At 46.6% G+C, this 23,343-nt stretch overlaps 1 protein-coding gene and 1 long non-coding RNA gene across 9 annotated transcripts in view; one reads left to right on the plus strand and one right to left on the minus strand.

Moving 5' to 3' along the window:
• LOC311521885 overlaps nt 1–16,418 on the minus strand; it is a 36,119-nt gene extending 19,701 nt beyond the window's left edge. Inside the window, exons 1-2 of the long non-coding RNA XR_014711994.1 lie at nt 16,332–16,418; nt 15,930–16,096 (exon numbers count right to left, since the gene is read on the minus strand). This is a non-coding gene — a long non-coding RNA (uncharacterized lncRNA). The remainder of the gene's footprint in view (nt 1–15,929; nt 16,097–16,331) is intronic.
• FRMD4A (FERM domain containing 4A) overlaps nt 1–23,343 on the plus strand; it is a 411,923-nt gene that overhangs the window by 348,758 nt on the left and 39,822 nt on the right. For 5 of the 8 annotated variants that reach the window (XM_084630503.1, XM_084630502.1, XM_084630499.1 and 2 more), the window contains exons 12-13: nt 12,760–12,836; nt 18,007–18,196. In XM_084630503.1, the coding sequence (XP_084486629.1) occupies nt 12,760–12,836; nt 18,007–18,196 (267 nt within the window). The remainder of the gene's footprint in view (nt 1–12,759; nt 12,837–18,006; nt 18,197–23,343) is intronic. The other 3 variants (XM_084630504.1, XM_084630501.1, XM_084630500.1) reach the window with 1 other exon arrangement.

A 23,343-nucleotide genomic window follows, 5' to 3' on the forward strand; every position in this document is an offset into this window, starting at 1 on the left:
GGGGTGGGGTGGGGCCTTGGGACTGGCATGGCATGGGGACGGGGCCACAATTCGGCTGCCTGTGGTCCCCCCGCTTTTAGGGCACTGCCACCACTCCTGGCAATGCTCCAGTTCCCATGCTCTTCCCAATTACATGCTCAAATGCAGATCTGGTCTGCAAGGACTGAAAATCGTTACCTGATGACTGTTGAGTGATCTGCATGAAGTGAATGTCATGATCTCAGACAGTTCCTGATTGACACGTGTTTACATCACAACTGCCCTCCCTGCTATTCTCCCTAATTGGTACCCTTGTTTGCATTTCCAGCAGAGAGGGCAAGGGCACAATAGACATGGAAATTTCACGCCCTTGTCGCACCTTAAGGTTGTTCTTCCAGCTCTGGACAAGCTTCCACTTCCAAAACCAATGCTGTACCTGTTCCATGTGTAAACAGAAGACTTCAGTCTCTAGCGTTGCATGCACCCCGTCCCTGCTGGTTCATTTCCTGTCACCCATTTTAGGTCCTTTGGCTCCTCCCTCTTCTGAGGGGGCGGGTCTTTCATTGCTTTGATGGGCCTCGCCCACCATCTCAGGATTTAAATAGGCTGGCACTTTTCCCTGGCATTGAATTCATGATAGAACTAAGAAAATATTTTGAGCCCGTTCTTCAGCTGGTATAAATTAGCCTAGTTGTGTTGGAGTCCGTGGAGCTACAGTGACTTATACCAGTTATGAGGAAGGGGTTCTTTGTTTTATGCATTTTTCTGAAGTTGAATAGCAGTTGGAATATGAAGAGCATGGTAACCACAGCGCCACTTGGAAACCGTCGTGTCTGTGAGTGGCATTTGTTCAGTTTAGTCAGCTGTATCTCCAGTGTGTTCTAAGAACTCCCAACGGCATTTGATCAAGCAGAAGTGCATAGCCTGTGGCTGTGTGATAATGAATAGTGCATGCTGGAGTGACTGTAGTAACAATAGGCATCTCTCTGTGGTTCTGGTGAGATGCTCCCACTGTTTTAAGAGTCCAAAGGCGTCCTTCAATACATACATTTTAATAGTTTTAGCAAACAATTAACTCAGAAAAGGCTTGGGAGTGAATGATTAACAAAGTCAGCCAAAGTGTTTCCATATGGCCCAATAACAGCCACTGCTAGCTGGAAACAGAATGGCCTTGAAGGAATGACATGTACTTTGTGTAGCTTTGCTGTAGCTAAATGGGAGACAGCACTATTCTGGATTAGCTCGATAGTCTCTGGCAACAAAACATTGGATGTGTCCACTCCAAAATCTTTCTTCAGCCAGAGGGAATGTAGTTGCGAAACAGGCTTTGAAGGACGCTGAGGACAGAATAAAAGGTAGAGATGTGGAGTATCGCAAAGGAAACTCTCCAAGCCCCAGCTGAGTTTGTAGTGGCACAAAGCTTCTCCTTGTGACAGCCAGAAAAGTGTTTCCAGTTGTGTCCGTTCTCTGAAGTCGAGCAATAAGATATTTTGCCAAAATATTGCCATTTCCTGGCATATGGTATCCACAAAGCTCTCTGTATTTTACTGGATTTTTCCCCACACTGGGTCGAATTCTGATACCAGTAGCACCAGTGCAAACCCAGAGTAACTGCAACAGACTTATTCTACATTTACACGAGTGTAACTGAGAACAGAATTTGATCCCTAGTGCCTAACAGCATATAGCAAATGTGAAATCAGTAGTTCTGAATGTCACAAAATAGTCAAGTCTGGCCAGTATCCTAAGAGAGAAATAGCCTGTGTACTGAGAGTATGATCCTAGTAATCAATAAATAGACTTTGTTTAGAAGGAGCAACCTTGCTGTGTGATCTCACTTGGCCTTATCTGAACAGCAAGGAGCAGAGTGAACTTCCCTAGATCCAGATAGAAAATGGGGTATTAACAGGCGTGGAACAACAGCCTAATTAAGAGCTCTTTTACTGCAGAACAAATAGAGATCCTCTTTGCTTTAGGGCATAAAGAGGCATTGTCAAGTTGGTAGGTTCATTGACTAAGTGGTAAAACTTGAGTTTCCTGTGGTGATGGAATGACAGCCCCTCAGAATAAACAAACACAAAGTGTAAAATACTGCTAAAAGTATACAAAATACTGAATGGTATGCGAAGGCAGATCAGGAGCTTCTGTTCACTCTGTCTCAAAATACAAGAACTAGGAGACAGTCAATGGAACTGAAAGGTGGCAAATTCTAAATAGATACAATAAAACACTATAGAGACTAACCAATTTATTTGAGCATAAGCTTTCGTGAGCTACAGCTCACTTCATCGGATGCATTTCCACTGAATGCCACAAGTGCCACAAGTACTCCTAAGGTGTCACAAGTCCTCCTTTTCTTTTTGCGAATACAGACTAACATGGCTGCTACTCTGAAACAATAAAACACTGTTTCACTCAATGTCTGGTTAGACTGTGGAACTCATTGCCACATGATACAGAATCATAGAAATATAGGGCGGGAAGGGTCATCTCATCTATGTCACTGAGGCCAAGAACTAAGCAAGATTGAATAAAGAATTAAACATTTATATGGATTACAGAACATCCATATTTACTATAGTGAATATTGAAAGAATAAACGAGTTTGGGAAGGGATGTAAACTGTCATGCTTCAACCTCTAGCTCTTGAAGGTCAGGAGGAAATTTCTCTGGAGACAGGCTATATTATACCTTCAGGGGTATGGAATATGCAAAATTCTCCACTGTATAGGAGCAGGTCTAGACTACGGGGCTAAGTCGACCTAAGTTACACAACTCCAGCTACGTGAATAATGTAGCTGGAGTTGACGTATCTTAGGTCAACTTACTGTGGTGTCTGCACCATGCAGGGTGGACGGGAGAAACTCTCCCATTGACTTACCTTATACTTCTCGTTTGGGTGGAGTACTGGAGTCGACAGGAGAGCGATCAGCGGTCGATTTAGCGGGTCTTCACTAGACCCACTAAATTGACCCCTGGTGGATCGATCGCCACGTGTCGATCCCCCAGTAAGTGGAGACAAGCCCTAACATTGCACAGTTAGGTACTTTTCCTCCAAAGCATCCAACACTGGCTGCATCTCCGAGAGACAGGATACTGGCCTCAGTGGGTAATTGGTCTGTTCTTGGAATAGCAGTGTTTCCTGAGATCATTGCAAACATCTTTATATTACAAGAAGGAATTAAAATTTTCCAGTATACAAGTGATGGAGGAGTGGGAGGGAACATTTTCAGGAAATATGGCTTTGAAAGGCTAGCAAAGTCTCAGTGGCATTACTCTAGTAAATTATTCATTGCTCTTAACTCTCTATTAAGGGCTACCTGCTGACTTCTTGTGCTTAGATGTGCTTATTTCTTTTCCCATTGCTGAACCTTTATGCTTTTTGGACGATGGGCTTGGCGATAGCATGGTCTGATTTTCAAGCTATGGCAGGTTTTGCCTAGTAAAGTGCACCAGATTTTTCACTGCTTGTTTTAATTCTGAAAACATTCAGTGTTGGAGAGAGGAGATAGACCAGGCGTAAAGCCAGGTTTTCCTGGCAATGTCGTTCTTTTTATCCTTTTGGCGTATCCCAGACCCACCCTCTTCAACACATTAAACCTCTCACACACACACACCAAAATGTAGGTGGAAGATCCCTCTAGGTTAGTAAAAAAAAAGAAAAAAACAAAGAGTACTTGTGGCACCTTAGAGACTAACAAATTTATTTGGGCATAAGCTTTCATGGGCTAAAATCCATTTCATCAGATGCATGCAGTGGAAAATACAGTAGGAAGATATATATACACAGAGAACATGAAAAAATGGGTGTTACCATACCAACTGTAATGAGACCAATTAATTAAGGTGGGCTATTGTCAGCAGGAGAAAAAAAACCTTTTGTAGTGATAATCAGGATGGCAGCCACAGTGTCATTGGCTGCCCTTGTTTAGTTCAGTTATGAGCAGCCAGGTCAGAATAATTCCTGTCATGACCTCTTCAATTTAGGCTGGGAATCCCCTGAGAATGGGTTTTTGTCTGGAGAGACCCAGGACTTTCTCCTTCTGATCTGGCCAGAAATTCCATGAGAACAGCTGTTCAAAAAGCAAAGCCAACCTTTCAGCCCTGTGACAAGGTTCCGATCACGTTTAGTTTGAGTAGTAGGTAGAGCTTGGCCCCTCTTTTAGGGGTTGTCTGGATTAGGAAAAGAAGTTGAGTATAGGTCAGGATTAGTTAATGTGTTAATGAATTGGTCACCCCAGTCCTTCACCTTGATTAGCTAAAAAAAATTAACCCTAGGCTCCTCCCACCAGCTAAATCAAGGTGAAATGTGTTAATATGTGTCTAGCCTAGGGAAAAGGTCTCTAAAATGTGTTCGCTAACCCCAGCCTAACCAGAGCCACTTGTCCTAGCCTCGACAAATGCACAGCCAGATCATCCAGAACATGAGTAGATCCTAAAGCTGCTCAGAATCTGGGGCGTATTGCTGGAACACTGGGGAAGCTGGCATTGCCAGCCAGCTGTGCTGTGCCCCTGATCTGTGCATAAAGGGTTTCCAGGGATTCAGTCTCCAGAGCTGTTAATATAACATCCTCCAGGAGCTCAGCAGTCACACAGAGCAGAGCATTGCTGTCCTATGATGCACTGAACCAGTGAAGCACGTAACCACATGGTTAACTTTAAGCACATGAGCAACCCCATTGAAGTAAAGAGGAATACTCACATGCTTATGTGCTTTGCTGGATCCAGGTCTTAAAGGGTAGCCATATATACAAATGGAATAACCACGTCGTAAAGGATTCTGTGGTGCATAGTATCAACCTCAGTAAGATACAGATGAAAAGCACTTTGACAAGAAATGGGGCATCAGAGCTGTCAAAAATATAAAGGGAAGGGTAACCACCTTTCTGTGTACAGAACTATAAAATCCCTCCTGGCCAGAGGCAAAACCCTTTCACCTGTAAAGGGTTAAGAAGCTAAGATAACCTCACTGGCACCTGACCAAAATGACCAATGAGGAGACAAGATACTTTCAAAGCTGGAGGGGGGGAAACAAAGGGTATGACTGTCTGTGTGATGCTTTTGCTGGGACCAGGTCAGGAATGCTCTTCAGAACTTCTGTTACGTTAGTAAGTAATCTAGCTAGAAATGCGTTAGATTTCCTTTTGTTTAAATGGCTGGTAAATAAGCTGTGCTGAATGGAATGTATATTCCTGTTTTTGTGTCTTTTTTTAACTTAAGGTTTTGCCTAGAGGAATTCTCTATGTTTTGAATCTGATTACCCTGTAAGGTATTTACCATCCTGATTTTACAGAGGTGATTCTTTTACTTTTTCTTTAATTAAAATTCTTCTTTTAAGATCCTGATTGATTTTTCGTTGTTCTTAAGATCCAAGGGTTTGGGTCTGTGTTCACCTATGCAAATTGGTGAGGATTTTTATCAAGCCTTCCCCAGGAAAGGGGGTGTAGGTCTTGGGGGGATATTTTGGGGGGAAGACGTTTCCAAGTGGGCTCTTTCCCTGTTTGTTTAACACACTTGGTGGTGGCAGCATAGGGTTCAAGGACAAGGCAAAGTTTGTACGTTGAGGAATTTTTTAACCTAAGCTGGGTAAGAATAAGCTTAGCGGGTCTTTCATGCAGGTCCCCACCTCTGTACCCTAGAGTTCAGAGTGGGGAAGGAACCTTGACAAGAGCCTTGGAGTTCGGGTGGAGACATGGGGTAGGATTTCCTCCACAGGCATTTGTGGTTTGGCACTAAAGCCGAGTGGATTCCCTGTGAGCCCCTCCTCTACCCAAAACACAGACCTACAACTCCCCGTGGCCTGATTTTCAGAGCTACAGCCTCTAGTATTCCCAAGAGAGGGCTCCCCACCAACTACTAACCAGGCCTGACCCTGCTTAGCCTTTGAAATCAGAGGTGATCAGGCACGTTCAGGGTGGCATGGCCATAGAGCATGCTTTGAAGCCAGTGGGAGTTGTGTGTGCATAGCAGCTCTGAAAAGGAGACCCCTAATGTATGGTCATGTCAGGGTTTGGGGAAGGGAGTTCAAGTGGCAAGGAGAGAATTTCTGTGTAGAAATAAGCTGCTTCTGGTTTAAGAGGTTTAAAAGAAGAGGAAAAATAGAGATATAAGGATCAGGGAAAAGAGTTATCTCTCTATTCATTCCCGTCTAACCAGGACCATCACTGTCACATCAAGAGACTTATTATTGATTGGTGTCTTGGTAGGATGTAGAGCCTTTCTTTGGGAGCAGAGCCCCATTTGCTAGATACTGTGGCCCAGATCCTCACAAGTATTTAGGTGCCAAACTCCCATTGACTTCACTGGAGCCGGGATTTCACCCATTAATTTTTAAGGCCAGAAGTGACCATATTGATAACCTCTGCTCTGGCCTCCTTCACAACATAGGCCATAAAATTTCACCCCGTGACGAATTACACTTCTGCATCATGGTTTTTAAAAGGTCTTTAGAAGACATTGAAGCTTTCAGCTAGACTCAACTGAGTGGGTCAGAAGTATGTGGAGTGGATCCCTGTCATTAGGCAGTCAGTTATGGCAGTCGGTGCATTTGGGGGCATTATCGCTCCCCGCAAGTGCTGTGATTTCAGACAGTGACTTTAACTGCCTGAGAATGAAGTGGGGTTTCCCAGCCATGGGAAGTTCTAGCCATGTGTTTACTGGGTATGACAGCAGTGCCATCCAAACTCCGCTGTGTCTCGACACCGCAGTTAATAGACGCTACCGCAAGGTAATTAATACTGTGAGAGCACAGTGTCTTCCATCAAAGGATCACAACACGCTTTACAAATGTCAAGTCCAGATTCTCTGCTGTGCCCAGGGCTAAGGGGCTGTCAGGGAACTCCTGATTCACCATCTAGTCTTGGGCTCAAGAGGAAGCAATCTGGGGACTGCTCTAAACTGCATCAGCTGACTGTTTCCCTCAGGACCATAATCTGCCTGGGGATTGCCAGAGTGCATGGGGCTCCACATACTAGTCCTGCCACCACCAACACGCACCCTCTACTGGGGTCTGCAGGGAGGGAGGCATAGGAGCCAGATGATGTTTCTACACCTGCTGGGGACCTCCCCTTGCAGGGACACAAGGGAGTCCTCAGCTGGGGACTTGCAGGAGGTTTCCTCTCCCATTCTGAGCGGCACAAAGGAAGCCGAGCCGGGCAAGCATTCAGCCCTAACTAATTCAGCCTCATGACAGTCCTGAGAAGGAGGCATTCTCCCCAGGATGCAGATGACGAATCAGAAGCACAAAGAGCCAGATTTTCAGGACACCGGAGGCACAGTTGCATGCACAGCAAGTCTAACTGTGTGTCTGTGTGTAATTATGCTGCATGCACCGGCATGATGGATTGTGGGAACATGTTCAGCAGACTCACACGCTGTCTGTCACACCACGTGGGCCCAAACTCCTGAAAGCTTGGCTTTTAGTGTATCACTCAAGGCCACACAGAGAGTGTGTGGAAGAGCCAGGAGTGGAACCCCTGTCTTTTCGCACAGTCCTGTGCGTTAGCTGCAAAAACCATCCTTCCTTCCGTATCATGAGCGTCCAGCATTCTTTCCATTCTGTAAAGCCAGCCTGCCGCTCCTGAGTCATTCAAAACTCCCTTTGATTCGCCCAGGATCGGGCCCATAGTCAAGTGATTTGCTCAGACTCAGACTGCTGAAAGGGATGCAGATCGCCCGGCCTCTTCTCCACCAGGCTCAACTTAATTAGGGAGTAGCCCTAGCCACAAATGTTCTCACAAAAGGGGCTGGAGACTGAAAGGCTCTGACTGCAGCTCTTTGTCCCGAATCACAAACATCTGGTGCCTGGCTAGTTAGACTGCTCCTTGAAACAATTTCCAATGAGAAAATCTCCTAGCTTGCACCTGAACTCTCCATGGCGTGCTGTGCAACCGTTGAAATCCCTCTCCCAGCTCCTTTTCCAAGCTGCCAACTTTTGCAGAAAAGCATTGTACCATTTCCGACCCCAGCTTCTTACCAGAATCACCACCCCCACCCCCGAGCATGGACCAGTTAATAAGGCACTAGCCAGTTTAAACTGCACATGCTGCCTGAAGTGAATTTATTATTGCCATGCAAATGCTTCTTCTTAAAGGGTAAACACATTTACACACAATCTTGCAAATTCGGCTGATTGCTTTGTTTCAGCTTGTCTTGGAGCAATGAGCCAGAGGTCCCAATGTGTGTCAGAGGTTACTAGGATAAATACGGGGGTGGAGGGGTGTGTGTGTTTTGGTTGGGATTTTTGGGGGGAGGTTATTGTTTTCTTTTGTTTTCGGGGGGGGGGGTGTTTTTTAGTAGCCACTTTTCTTTCTGTCTCTTTTAACCACGTAATTGAAGCTGTGCTGAAAAGCCAGACTTGGTGAGCCTCCTTCCGTATCCATTGGAAGACTAGATGATCTCATTACATTCAGTGCTCACCAAAAATTGTTCCCATCTGAAAGCAGCTGAGTGCTGTGCTAGGTGGAACAGGCTGGTGACCTCCACATAGTTCCCAATGGACATGTTTCCATATCAGAGAAATCACTGCCACAATAACCACTAATTGGCACCCTTGCAGGCGGTCTCAAGAGTGATCCCCGTGGTTAAATGGGCATTGAAATTGATCTGTCCTCTCACGTTTCAGAATGACCCTCCTGCTGAGCTATATTGGTGTGGTGTTGCGGCCTCGATCCCAGCAGTACCTAGTTTATGGATAGATGCAGGTTTTCAGTCTCCAGGGCTGTCAGTTTCACAAGCCTACTGTATACTGTGGGCCCAATCCGACTTCCACAGATGTCAATGGGAGTCTTTTCATTGACTTCAATGAATATTGGATCTGACCCTATAAATAACCTAGTTAAAGGATGAACCAAATTCTGTCACAGTGTAAAACGAGGCAAACACATAAGTGAAGTCAGTGCACCCATTTATGCTTGTCCCAAAAATCATATCGAGAAAAATAAATAGTCCTGGCTGTTATGACTGGATTTCTGCATGATTATGCATGATTAAGCACATGGTCAGTTTCTTACTGTTTCCCCTTCCCCTGTGAAGATTTAAACAGCAGCATGATAAATGGCTCTTGAGGGGTTAAAGCTATGCCCTCTATTAAAAGGTCAGGCTAATGACACCCTGTGCATATGTCACTGAATAACCAATATCGATTTGAAACAATAATAAACTGGGGAACAAGTGAAGGAAACATCTTGGTTACATTACATTGGGTCCAGCTGAAGAAAGAAATTAGACATAGTTTCTCCTGCTGGGGATGTGATCAGCCAACAGGAAAGTTCTGAGGATTAAGGTTTTTGCATATTGCATTCCCTATCAGAAGGGTGAAACCTCTCAGATCATCACTGAGCCCTAAGTGGGAGGCAACTGAATAGCATCTAGGAATTTAAAGGAGCGCAGAGTCATAGCAACGGAAAAATATGTACAAGTTCAGGAAACGAGCATTTTACACAAAGAAAAGACCCTAAAAATCAGAATGTAGCATCACTTTCATCCTCTTCCTCCTAAGCACCCGGACTTGTCTCTTTCTGTGCACAGCCAAAAGGAAGTAGAGAAAATAGAAACACAGTGCAATGATTCAGCATGGTACAGGTTAGACTTAATCACATGAGAGATATAGTGCAATTTAACTATAGCAAATGGACTTGTGCCCCCTTGCTTGAGCAGTTCAATAATGGACTGGAGAAAGCATCAAGGGAATAGGTGGTAGGGAACAGTTCAGCACTGGTCAAGGAAGATGGCCTGGATGATTTAATCGGACGCACGTTTCTGGCTCTAGCCAGTTTGGTTCTGTGACTGTATATGAACATACTTAGGGAGCAGTTGCTGCCAGACACTCAGATGAGGCTTTAAAGTCCCATTTGCACTGAGGGAAGGATCTGTTGTTTATCCACATAAGTCAACAGTGGGAGAAACACTGGAAAGCTGTGAGCTTCTGCTTATCAAGGTATTGATGTGTCCCGCTGTGAGCGCCTCCCAAACATTTACAAACATCTCCCCTGCCCTGTGAGAATGGGTACTTGGGTAGGGTTACTGTATCCCCATGTTACAGATAGACAACTGGAAGCACAAAGAGACTGAGGGAAATTTTCCAAGGCACAAATGGCTAGCTACCATTGGTGACCTTGGAAATCCGCCTCTTATGTGACTTGACCGAGGTCACACAGGAAGCCCTTGGCAGAGTGGGGAATTGAACTCGGATCACGTGACTCCCAGTGCTTTCACCACAAGGCCATCTTTCCCCTCTGCATAAGGTCATGGATGCTTCCATGCACCCTTGTTATTTGTGGGTTATTTTAATGAGAGGAAAATGTCTCAGAAGTGGCTAGTTCATTTCTGTGTAGTGATTAATTTTTCCACCTGGGAAACAAATTAGCTCCATAATGATAATGTTGCACTTCTGGGTTTTTTTGGGGGTTTTTATTATTATTATTATTTATTATTATTTTGCCAGCCTCAGCTCGATCACAGGGACAACTGCAGAACGCAGTGTAACTGAGCAGCTTTTGCTGCACTGAAAGTGAGACAAGTCCCCAGCAGCTATTCCGGGCATCTGGAGTTTTATCGGCAGAGCATGATTGTGTGCCGAGGGGTCACGAGGTGCTGGCGTGTGTTCTCCACCCTCCACCTCCTTCTCTACACCCACCATATTAAAAAAACATCTCTTGGTTGGAAACTTTCACAACACAAACATCTGGCGGGTTTTGAATTCCAGTGCCACTGCAGTAGTGACAGGGGAGAATACTTGTATCTATGCTAAGGGATCCGATGAAGTGAGCTGTAGCTCATGAAAGCTCATGCTCAAATAAATTTGTTGGTCTCTAAGGTGCCACAAGTACTCCTTTTCTTTTTGCGTATACAGACTAACACGGCTGCTACTCTGAAACCTGTATCTATGCTGTAGATAGCTTTAGTTTTTAGATCTCCACCCTCCTCCTCCCCCATGGCTGATCAATCAATGAAGATCAAAGCACATTTTCTGTTTAACTGAGTTATCTTTGTAACTTCGATATTGAGGGGTGGGTGGTTTTGGTTTATCTCAGAGTAACAAGCTACTGCTTCTTCCTTACGATAGGAATTCCACTGGAGCTGCTTTTATTATGAGCGTTTGCTTAGACAGGGTGGGATCTGGTGCTTCTGTTCAGCAGCAGATACATAACCATTGCAGGGCTTGCAGCCTTGCAATTTGTCCATGATTAATCTGGGGCAGAGATGAAGGAATCCAAGATATCCATTCATGCTGCGGGTGATTGCTGCCTTTTCTCAATCAAAGGGGAGAAAGAGTGTTGTTTAGTGGCTGAAACAAGTAGCCTGAGTGTCCGGAACTCGGTTTTATTCTTGGCGCTGTCACAGACTCAGAATGTGACCTCGGGCAAGTCAATGAACCTCTCTGTAGGATGGTTGTAATAATCATAATCAGAGGATGCCTCAGAAACATCATGACATTTGCAGCCATTGTGGTGTTCTTTCTGCTGTATGTTCTGTCCTTCTCTTCTGTCTTTGCTCTGTCTTGTGCATGTAGATTATAAGCTCTTTAGGGGTCCAGCCTCTGTCATTCTGTGTTTGTACAGTGCCTAGCACAATGGGGACTACCCTATAGGGTGACCAGAGGTCCTGATTTTATAGGGACAGTTCCGATATTTGGGGCTTTGTCTTATATAGGCATCAATTATCCCCCACCCGGTCCTGATTTTTCACACCTGCTCTCTGGCCACCCTACCACCATAATAAACAGAAACAATACATTGCAAGGGTTAGTTCATGTTTGTAAAAGCTGGCAGTTAATCACAGATGAAAGCTCATCTCTAAATAGGAGCTCACCTGTCAATCCTCAGCAGAGGCAATTTACATTAGCTGGGGATCTGGCCCACAAAATATCTCCTGGGCTCCTCTAAATCTCTTCTTCCCTAGGAAAGCGTGTCAAGCTGGAGTGCTCCATGGTTTGCTACCAGGCATGCCAAGCGCGCATTCTTTGCAGATAAAAGGGAAGGCCTCCTGCTTGTCTTTTGGTGGCTTTTGTGGCTTTATATCTTATTAAGCCCTGTTAAAAAAAGAGAGCGAGCTGGGAATTCTGTAGCTGCCGAAGGAATTGAGCTCCTCCACCAAGATTCCCTCTTTGCTTCCCCCCTTGCGGCTTTCCCCTTCAGAGCCGAAAGACCCTCCCGGGCCCTGCCCAAGCTCGAAGCGTAGCCGAATGCAACCGGGCCCGCGGGGAGGGGGGGATGAAACGGCGTGGCGGGAGCCGGGCGAGGTGCACGGGCGCCCAGACCCCGGCCTTTCCCTCCCGCCCGGCATGTGGCTGAAGCTTTGTCTGCATGTGTCAAGGGCCGGCCTCGTTGCCTGCGAGCCCAGCCGAGGCTGCTCGCTCCGTGGCTTTCGGGTCACCCCGCCGCCCGCGCCCCGGGCAGGCGGGCGGCTCCCAGGCCCGAGTCCGGGGCTGCCGCGCGTTGGCGGGCAGGAAGGGCCGGCGCTCAACCCCCCGGTTTCAGCACCGGGCGCGGGAGGAAGCTCAGTTCAGCACCAGTGGTGGCTGGCGGCTGCTTACTCCCGGGGCGGGGCGGGGGTGGGGGGGTTGTGCAAAGCGAACAAAGGGCTGGCGGCGGCGGGGGGGGGCTGGTTTGTTTCTTGCTGGGGAGGGGGAGGGCAGGGAAATCCGCACCCACGCCGCGCCCTGCCTGGCTAAAGAGAGTTCTGCTTTGCGCCTCTTGGAGCGAGGAGGGAGCCGCGCGGGGGGAGGTACCGCGCCGCGGCAATGAGCTCTGCATTTCACCCGAGGCTTTTCCCCGGCAGATCTTCCAATGGAGGCAGCTAGAGAACCTGTACTTCCGAGAGAAGAAGTTTTCCGTGGAAGTTCACGACCCACGCAGGTAAGCCGGCCGCCGACAGCCAGCCTGCCTGAGGCGGGTTTCCACGCGCGCGGGGTTGTAATCCGGATTCGTGCCCGTTCGCACGGGAGGGAGGGGAGCGGCTCGTTCCATGTGTGTGATGGACAGCAACTGTTCTAGGGGGACACGGAGGGAATTGAATGAAACCGGCGCCTGGGCTCTGTACGGGGTCGGTTGCGGCGGTGAATTAAAGTGGATGCGATTTTTATGGCCGGTGATTGCTGTCAGTTTCCAGCATGTGCTTCACATTCAGCGCGATCGTTTAGCCGTACGGTCTGGTTTTGTTTTGTTTTGTTTTCCCCCTTTTCTTTTCTTCTAACCTGCTGGGGAGCTAACGCCCTCTTGCAAATTGCTCGCAAAAACTAGCTATCTGCAGATCTCATTTATGCCTTTGAGAATCTTCCTGGCAGTCCATGTGCTAATGTGAAGCTCTTAGCTAGAGGATCTCAGTGTACTTACAACTTCAGAGACTGAGGGGCATATTCAGAACTGGAGTACCCCCGTGTGACTCCGGAGTAATTCACTGAAGGGAATGCAGGTAGAAGTGAGAGCTGGATCTAAGCCTGGTTTCCTGAATGAGATACGTTTCTTTGTTGCTAACAGGGCTGTTACTCTGAAACGTTTCTTTGTTGCTTACTCTAATTTGGGAGACGGCTTGCAAGTTAAGATGTCTGTAACACTTTTAATCACTTTGGGTCAGAGTCTTGCCCATATTAAGCCTGATCCAAAGCCCATTGAAATGAGCAGAAAGGTTCCCATTGTGCGTAGTACATGACTCCACAAGTAGTCCCTGTTAAAATCAACTTGCAAAGCAAGGTATTACTCAGCAAGAGCCAGGGTAGAAGAAGCTGGTCCTGTCTTTCCAGCTCAGATTTAATTTAGGTGCTGCCCTGTGACATGTTTTGCAGCTCCTTAGCCTGCAATCCTAGTTCATGTTACAACAAAGATCACTGTCTGTTGTGCCATTTATGTGGTTTGGCAGGGGTCACAGTTAAGGGCAACTGTACCTGTATTCCACCTCCATGGTCCACCAAGGGCACCCACTTTCAGGCTCCCAGCCATGTCCTCTCTTGGGCAGAGACCCATGTCTCTCTGCGTCCTGACCAGGGGGTTTTCCAGGCTGCACAGTTCCTACACTGTGGTATTCCCGGCAAGCCAGCCCAGTGTCTGTGCTTCGCTTTCTCTTTGAATGCTGTGAACAGCATGATTGTTACCATTCAGCCCTTCCTAAGCAAGCCCATTGATTCTTAAGATGAAAGTATTACAAAGAAAACAAAAACCAACAGAAGTTCCTGAATGCATGCCTGCTAAACACTGACCAGAGGTCACCCGGCAGTCTTACGGGGCCTCAGTAGGCCAAAACTTTCCAACCCTTCCCAGGATTGGGGCTCCCCCCTTGGACAGAAGGTCCTGTCCGTTTGCTGGATCACACCACGGGCCCTGAGTCAGTTTAAACTCAGGTTGTTGATCCAAAAGTCTTTTCTTTGGCTGTTGTTCACAACCTCTGTGAAATTGCCTAATCACCCCCCAGACTGTTATCAATTCCTTGAGGAGCTATGGTCACCCTCCCCCATGGAGTGACATACAAGCCCTGGGCCACAATGCTACATAAACAGTACAGTGAGATCTCCCAAAGATTTTGCAGGAAAGTGCCGGGTCTGTCACCTTTGCTTTGACAAATGGTTCCAGATCAGAGGCAACAGTCTCTGAGCCAGAGGTGTGGGCAGTCCAGCCATGGCAGCTCTGGTGTATTTCTCTTAGGGCTAGCCTACATACAGTTTTTGTGCCTCAGCATATCTGTACAGCCACCCACCCTTCTAAAGGGACTTATATCAGTATGGCTTCTTTCCGTACATTTGTTAAAGCAGTACAAAGACGGTGTGTAAACCAGGCCGTCTGGTCCCATTGGTCCTGTTCCTGGCCCCGGTTCAGCTAGATACTTAAGCACATGCCTAACTTTAGGAACATGGGTAGTCCCATTGAAGCCAACAGAGCTATGAATATGTTTAAAGTTAGGCACATGCTTAGGTACCCTGCTGAATCAGGAGTCCTACATTCCCTTACCCAGTCAGACCCTTGGTCCGCAGTCAGTCCTGCAGAAGCCCATACCACAAACAAACCAGAGACCCACAGACACTCTCAACCCTAAGGCAGAATGTGTCATTTAAGTTGGGACTAATCAGAGTTACTAAAAGAGCACTCCAGAAAGGAAGGCAAGTAGTTATGAGATGTGAAGACAATATTAAATTCGCAACTCAATAGCACGCGAGAAAATATGGTCACCCATTATATCTGTGCACAGTTGAACCGCTCCTATCCCAAACTGCTTGCAATCTGAATATAGGTGGTTTGGATCCCTGACATGGAAAACCTCCCCATTCCTTTCCCTGTAACCTTTACTGAGTTGCATAAATGCCATATCCTGAATTCCATGTGGACTAGGCACTATATTGTGCAAATGATTTTTACTCTGTTAATTTTTCACTGTGTAGAATAGAAGCGTGTTGAATGTAAAAGCCAGACAGCGCATGTTTAATTCTAATGCCTTGTAATGCCAGACTGCCGCTTCTAGTGTAAAACAGTAACCCACGCTGCACTATCAGCTGGGAGTCCTGAAGGAACATATTTCAGATTCTAGTCTCCTGGCCAGGGAGGGTGGGGGTGGAGGGGCGTGGACTTTTTCATGCTAAATTGCGTAGTCTGTGGGGTGGGGACATGGCCAGAACAGCGCGCTCTCAGCATTTCTTTTGAGTCAGCCCAAACCAGAGTCTGAGTCAGCTTCCCCACGCTCACAAGCAGAATAGTAAGGAAGGAGGGGTGTGGGTGAGTGGTTAATGCACAAGGCTGGAAGTCAGAAGGCATGAGTTATAGTCCTTGCGCTGCAAATGACCTCCTCCTTTGGGCAAGTCATTTAACTGTGTCTTAGGCTATGTCTACACTACCACAGTAAGTCGACCTCAGTTACTCCACTCCAGCTATGTGAATAATGTAGCTGGAGTTGATGTAGCTTAGGTCGATTTACTGCAGTGTCTACACCATGCTGGGTCAACGGGAGACACTCTCTCGTCAACTTACCTTACTTTTCTCATTCGGGGTCGAGTACCGGGATCAACCAGAGAGCGATCTGTAGGTCTTCAGTAGACCCGCTAAGTCGACCCCTGGTGCATCGATCACCGGAGCGTAGATCCAGTGGTAGTGTAGTCATAGCCTCAGTTTCCTCATCTGTTGATTGGGGATAATACCTATTGGGGAAGAAGAGCAGCATTGAAAGGATTAATTCATTCATAATTGTAGAGTGCTTTGAGATCCTTGGGTGGAAGTCACTACAGAAATGTAAACTGTTACTCTCTACAGTAAGAGGAGGAAGACATTAGGAGAATCATCTGAGGAAGATATTTCCAAGAGGTCAAAGCTAGTAATTAAATCTGACCTCAGTAGAACTACTCAGTGCTTAGAGTTAGGCACATGCTTAAGTACCTTGCTGAACTGTGCCTTTGGCCCTGGATATATAAGGAGCTCAATTCACCAGTACGCTGTGGCTGCTTTGCATTACTTGACCAGCACAAAGCCTCCGGAGTGTGCCAGTGTGTCTGGGCCAAGGTGCTTAAATATAAAGCTCCTAACAATAGAGGAGGGGCTCTCAACTCTGGATGTTTCAACTCCCAGGGAATCGAGAACTGGTGGGAGAGGTTTGTGACCATAGTGCTCAGTGGGAGGGCATTTCCAGCGAACTCCCGGCTCTGTGCAGGGGGGAGGGGTAAGCAGTGGCAGTATGGAAAAGGCTGAGAGCACTGGACGATAGGATAACACCAAAACATGATACCAACAGTGACAGCCTTTCACCTGGCTCCTGGATCATGCTGTTTCTCAGCACTCTGAGTCTTCCAGCCCTCACCCCCCATTACCGCTCGCTGGATTCTGAGCAGTGACCATCTGCCTGTTCATCTGCACATTCAGCTGGAAAACTTTTAACCCTACATTGTTTGGTGCTTCCGATTTGGTTCTGTGATAAAAATGTGCCATTGAAATGGTCCCAGACACAACAGTGGCCATGGTCTGCAAAGCCAAGCCTGGGCTGGCAGTTTCAGTTCTGGATCCGCAGGGTTTGGGATTTGGGGTTTGTTTGTTTTTTCTGTAGTTGTTCTTAGCTTAGTTTCAGTTTTCCTCTGCAATTTGGCTTTTTTTTTTTCCTGCGTCGATTTCTCAAGCTCCCACTTCCACAAAAAGAAATTAAATCAGGAGCACGCGAACACCTACAGATATAGCATGGAATTGGAAGTGAAAGTTAGGATGCTGACGAGCCAGTTAAAGCTGTAGCCAAGAGATGGTGGGGGGGGGTCAGAGTGTGTGTGTGGGGGAATCTGGGCTTCAGCAGGGAATCTTATCACCTCTGGGCATTGGAGAAAGATTCCCTTGCTCACCCTCGTCCATTGCACAGCTGCACCCCCTAACTACACCTGCACACCACAGATGCACCCCCTCACCATCACAGCGATACCACCTCACTACTTCCCGCACTGTGCAAAGACACCCCCCACCACTGCACCACCTGACTACCACCCTGTGTTGCGTGGCCACACCCCACAGACAAAAGTCCATGACAATTGGTATCAGGTTTCTGTGTTATCCTATATTGCAGTGTTCTCAGCCTTTTCCATACTGGCCTCCTCTGCTACGCCCAGCCAGGGTCACATAAAGAGGCCCCTTTACCTGACCAGGTTGGGGTTTTTTGTCAGGGAGAGTGCTGGACTTCATAGTCTAGTGGCTTGATCCCAATCCCATGTCCAGGGAAGCTGGAGATGCATACTTTTAGCAGTTTTGGACTCCGTGACTTCTCAAGGACGCGCAGGGCATCAGAAGCACAGCTGGGAAGAGAACCCAGGAGTCCTGACTCCAATCCAAACTCTGTCCACTAGACCATATTACCCCGAGATATTGTTGCAATCACTGTTAGTGCTTTTCAGGTTCGGCAGCTTGCACGTCAACGTGCAATGTAAAATAAAGGCTCAATTGGTGTAGGTGGCCGCCGTTTCCCTTCTGTGATTTTTCCCTTAGCCCAGAACAATAAGGGGAGCAGCTTTTTCAGCACGGTCCTTGGTTTTATTCTGCAGGCCAACCTGCTGTTTGATCATTTTTTTCGTTCTCTGTTTAGAGTCAGAGGAAACCCTGGCACAAACACAGCTCATTCTATCCTCCTGTCTAGGGCGTCTGTGACCAGGAGAACGTTTGGGCACAGTGGCATTGCCGTGCATACATGGTACGCCTGTCCTGCATTGATCAAGTCCATCTGGGCTATGGCCATTAGCCAGCACCAGTTCTACCTGGACAGAAAGCAGAGTAAGGTAAGACGCTCATTGGAAGGGGAGCGCGCTGTAGATGGCTCCCGCTCACTCACCACATCTCCGAGCTGCGGGTTCCAGTCCACAGCGTGGTTCCTGGACTGCCTCATTTTATGCTTCTAACGAAATGGCTTAAAATATTGTCGGTTTTGTGCCAGAACAAGGGAGTTTGATTTCCCCAGAGGCCTGGGGGGGGGGAGGGGGGGATCTGAGGGCTTAGGTGGAACAAACCAGAATAGCCAAACGTGATTGCGTTCCTCTCCATATTGTTTCAGCATATTCTCCAGTTCTCAAAGAGATACCACTGTGAAGTCAGATCCGTTTCAAATAAATCCGTTAAAAGTACTTTCAGGTTCTACATCTGCCTCTGAGTCTCGTGTCCATCCGTCCCGTTCCGTCCCCCCCGCACCATTCTGTGGTGTTATAATCACACTTCCCTAGGGGAATAGTTTTTCTCCCCCTTTTTGTGGTGTGAAGGACAAGCTGACTAACTGACCATACAACTGAAATATTTAGGTCTTTTCTACACTACACAGTTTTTGTCGACAAAACAGTGGAAGTGTACACACTGAAATGCTCCTCCTGCTGATAAAAACCGACAAGGAGTCCGGTGGCACCTTAAAGACTAACAGATTTATTTGGGCATAAGCTTTCGAGGGTTTACCCGCCTCTCTTCAGTTGGTGAGGACATCAGCCACCGCAGTAATTAATGCAGTGGCTGTAAGTTGACCTAACATGGGTCGACTTATCTTTATAGTGTAGACATAGCATTAATCTGGTTATATACAAAGTGCTGTCGAATGCACAATGGAAACAACCTCAAAAAATAGAGAGGAATGTATTTTTCCCCTCTCTCTAATCCTGTTCAGTTATAATTTTAGGTGTACCCACCCTGGAAGAGCAGCAGGGAGATAATTTTCAGACAGACGTATGATTTTGAAACAGGTGATGTCCCTTTAAATATGAACATTGCTGGTGTAACAAAGCTTAGAGGCACTGTAGGAATTGTCTAGTGGGGCCACCAGATTCTTGAACCCTCATCTGCTCTCCCCTCGTTCCTCAGGAAGTTCCAAATATTCATACCCTTTGCGCCCCACTAGACATCATGGGCAGCTGCACTTTCCTCGCCTCCCTACGCAGCTGTGAATAGGAGAAATCCGTATGTAGCCTGGAACATTAGAGCCTGTGGGGACTTTCAAAGTGCCTAGCTCTTTTTCAAAATCAGAAGCTACCAACAAACAAAAGCAGATTCCCCTCCTCTTGGTGGGAGGGTGGGTTTTGAGTGTCCGGAACTTCTCATGGCTAGCTTCTTTTGTTGCCAGCAGATTGTGTTTCAGATTGTGAGTGCGCATCTGATCTCTCTCTCACGCCCACAGGCAACACCACCCACCAGCCATCATCAGTCAATCAGTCATGTTTGTGACCCTGTCAGAATGCTTTGTCGCAATAATCCCACTGTCATGCTATTGCTTTGATGTTAATACACACAAATATTTTTGTCCCTTTCTCTGAAAGGGTTGGGATTTTAGTCTGTTGTCCCCATCTTTAAGGGACATTGCCAAGACTGATGGATAAACGTCTCAGCTGGGCTCATTTAAGGGTACGTCTACACTGGAAACTACAAAGCGCTGCCGCGGGAATGCTCCCAGGGCAGTGCTTTGAAGTGTGAGTGTGGTCGCGTGCAAGCACAGGGAAGAGCTCTCCCAGCGCTCCTGGTAATCCACCTCCACCAGGGGATTAGCTCCGAGCGCTGGGAGCCTGTCTACACTAGCGCTTTAAAGCTCTCTGACTTGCTGCGCTCAGGGGAGTGATTTTTCCCACCCCTGAGCCAGAAAATTAGAGCACTATGAAATGTAAGTAAGTTTAATAGCTCAGCAGGGCTAATCAAGCAGATCAAAGTGTTGTTCCTAGATGTGTTTGTTTTATAAAACCAGCAATGGACACTCCAAAGTGAAGCTGTGAGATACTTGATGGCTTCAGTTCTTAGAGGTTTGTGCAAATATTTTTTCAGTTCACTTGGGTTTGCACCCCTTTAAAATTTCACTCTGAGGGCTTGTCTACACCATGCAGATTTTAGCGACAAAGCTCTTTTTCAGTACTTTGTCAGCCCTTTTGCCAACAAAATACTTCTAGCCCCGCGAGCGGCGTTAGGAGGAGCGCCGCGTCCACACTGCCACTTGCGTCGGCAAAACATTTTGTCTTTCGCGGGGGACCTTTTTAAAGTACCCGTGAAAGAAAAGTTTTGTCGACAACTTCGCAGTGGAGACAAGCCCTCAGTTGCACCTTTAGATTAATCCCAACTTGAAAGCAAAACATACAGGATTCCCTGGTTTTGCAACAAAACTTGTCATTTCACATGGTTTTGACAAAAGACAATAAACCTGCTGAAACTTGCTCAAAACTGGGCCCAGATTGGTTCTAGCAATTGAGATGAGATTAGATGCAGCACTGTGTGACACAATACATTCTGACAAACCGGGCTTGAATTCTGAGTTCATAACAAAACCTGAAACCAAGCAAGTCCTGCATCTTTTCAGATGTTGCTGTGACATTTGGCACAGCTCTGCTTGCAAAGCCAATCTACTGGATTTAAAAAACAAAATAAATAATATGCATTGGTTTTGACCCGCTTGCAGGAAAACCGATCCACAGCTTTTGTTCACAATCGTATGCACAATTGAGCATTTTGCCAGACCCTGGAGACCCTGAACTCTTACTGCTACTGTTTCTATCTGTTCTGTTCTGGAATTCAAGCAGAATGTGGAAATTTACAAGACTTCCAGCTCTCTGAATGAACTCTTCATGGTGCAAAATTCTTGTCAGTTCCCCTTTTTTCTGCACAGAGCAGACAAAGTCAGCAAGGCAAAGAGCCATGTCTATGCATTGGTGACTACACCAAGTCAGTCAAACGTTTGCCATATTGGTCTCAAGAGACTTGTTTTTGTGGGACTTTCTGATAACACAGATGCTCTTGAATGCAGCAGGACTCTCCAGTTGCATGGAGCTTAAATGAGTTAAATTGTCAGAAAAGATGAGAGAGAGTCTAAATGTCCCGCTGAAACACACACAGCACAAAATCCTTCAGCACAAGTGAAAAGGCCAAACTCATCCATGGTGTCAATCCATCCCTTGTGCGACTGCAGGTTCCGTAGACCATCTGACCTCATTGGAATGGCACCACTGATCTTAAAAACTGCTTTGAAATTAATCCCAAATGAGCAAGTTTCCCTCCAAATAAATGAGACTTACCAGGTCTGTGCAATGATTCATTCAAAATTTTCAGAATGGGGGACTGAATGGCCCAGGGGAGCGGTAATGGGATATAGTCTAGCCTTTAACTGCTGAGCTGCCTATACAAATCCAGCCCAGGCCGCATAACTAGCTGTTCAGTGGCCTCTGTGAAATGAGTTAATTGATATGAGTCCTGTTCCCTCCAACGTACAAAAACCCCATAAGTTAATCATCATCATTGTAAGGCAACTGAGAGGCCAAGGGTAGAAGCAGTGTAGAAACTAAACCCTTCTCCTTTATAGAAGTATTCCCTCTATGTACGTTAGTGAGACTGTGGACCTGAGTCCTATCCAAAGCCTGTTAAAGTTAAGAGGAGTCTTTCCTCTGACTTCAGTGGGTTTTGGGTCAGGCTTTTACTGGGGAAGCCTGCACTGCCTGTTCTTAGTTGTACTTCTCCTTGCTTTTGTCTGAATGAGTAGCGGACTTCAGGCTCCAGGAACTTCTGGCCAGGATCTTTATCAGCACTAACTTTACACACGCACACACAAAGGAGGGCATGTTTCCAGCAATTAGCAGGGTCTGCATGCCAGTAAGGGACTGTAGTAATACCATCTAGTATTACTACCTCTGCTCAGCATTGTTCTATAAGGACGTTAGCCAATGCGCAGTCTGATAGATGGGCCCAATTTCTGCTCCGATTTACACCCTGGAGATCAGTGGGGTTGAACCACAGGGCGTCTCCCTGAAGTTGTAATACAAATACATGCAGCACATGCTGCATGAGGATAAGAAATCACTAATGTGTGAATAGCTCAAAGACATGTCACCCCTGAAAATCAGACTAGCCAAGTAGATAGATAGTAGATGGCCAAATATCAAGCAGGTCATGTGCAGGCTCCTGGTCAGCAAGTGGGGGAGGGACAGCTCAGTGGTTTGAGCATTGGCCTGCTAAACCCAGGGTTGTAAGTTCAGTCCTTGAGGGAGCCATCTGGGGCAAAAATTGGGGATTGGTCCTGCTTTGGACTAGATGATCTCCTGAGGTCCCTTCTAACCCTATGATTCTATGGATAGTCAGTTCAGACAAAATATGAAGCAACCTGACCCACCAGCTAGAACTGAGATTGAACCTTCAAAAGTTGTGAAGGGAATGTCTTTTAAAAATATTGTTCCATTCACGTGCCTCAGCACTTCTCAGTTTTGACCAGAAACAGCAAGGCCAAGAGGCTGAAAGACTGTTCCTCCAATGTTTCTGACCTGAGGTGATGCAGGTACTATTGGAGAGGCAGGCTGAATGGCTAGGAGGCTCGGCATGCAGCCCTTAATCTCTGTGCCTCAGGTCCCCATCTGTAAAATGGGGTTAATAACAGTTCCCTATCTCACAGGGGTGTTGTGGGGATAAATACGTTAAAAATTGTGAGGTGCTCAGATATTACAGTAATGAATGTCACATAATTACCTAAGATAAATAGAGGATGTGTGACTAGTAATACTTCTCTAGCACCTTCCATCTGAGGATCTCAAAGCACTATGTTTACATATAGTCACAAATTAAGCCTAAACCCCTCTGTGAAGTAGGGATCCATTTTATCCCCTTTATGATTCCACAGATGTGGAAACTGAGGCAGAGAGGTTAAGTGACTTGCCCAAGATCACATGGCAAATTAGTAAGAACCAAGAATGGAGCATAGAACTCTCCTTTCCCAGTGCTAGACCATTCTGCCTTCCTTAACCTATCTAAACTATCTGAATTTTTTCAGAGCACAAAGTAAGGCTGGATATCTCCTAGAACCAGGTTTTCTTGCAAGATTTCTAGGATTCCCTGTTTTCATTCCAATGGGCATACGCAGCCTAGTTTTTGGGTGCCTGCCCAAATCAGACTTCCAAACATTGTGAACATTTGCCACTTGAAAACGTTAAGG

Source organism: Lepidochelys olivacea, assembly GCF_965140295.1.
Source record: "Lepidochelys olivacea isolate rLepOli2 genome assembly, chromosome: 1".
Taxonomy (NCBI): Eukaryota; Metazoa; Chordata; order Testudines; family Cheloniidae; genus Lepidochelys; species Lepidochelys olivacea.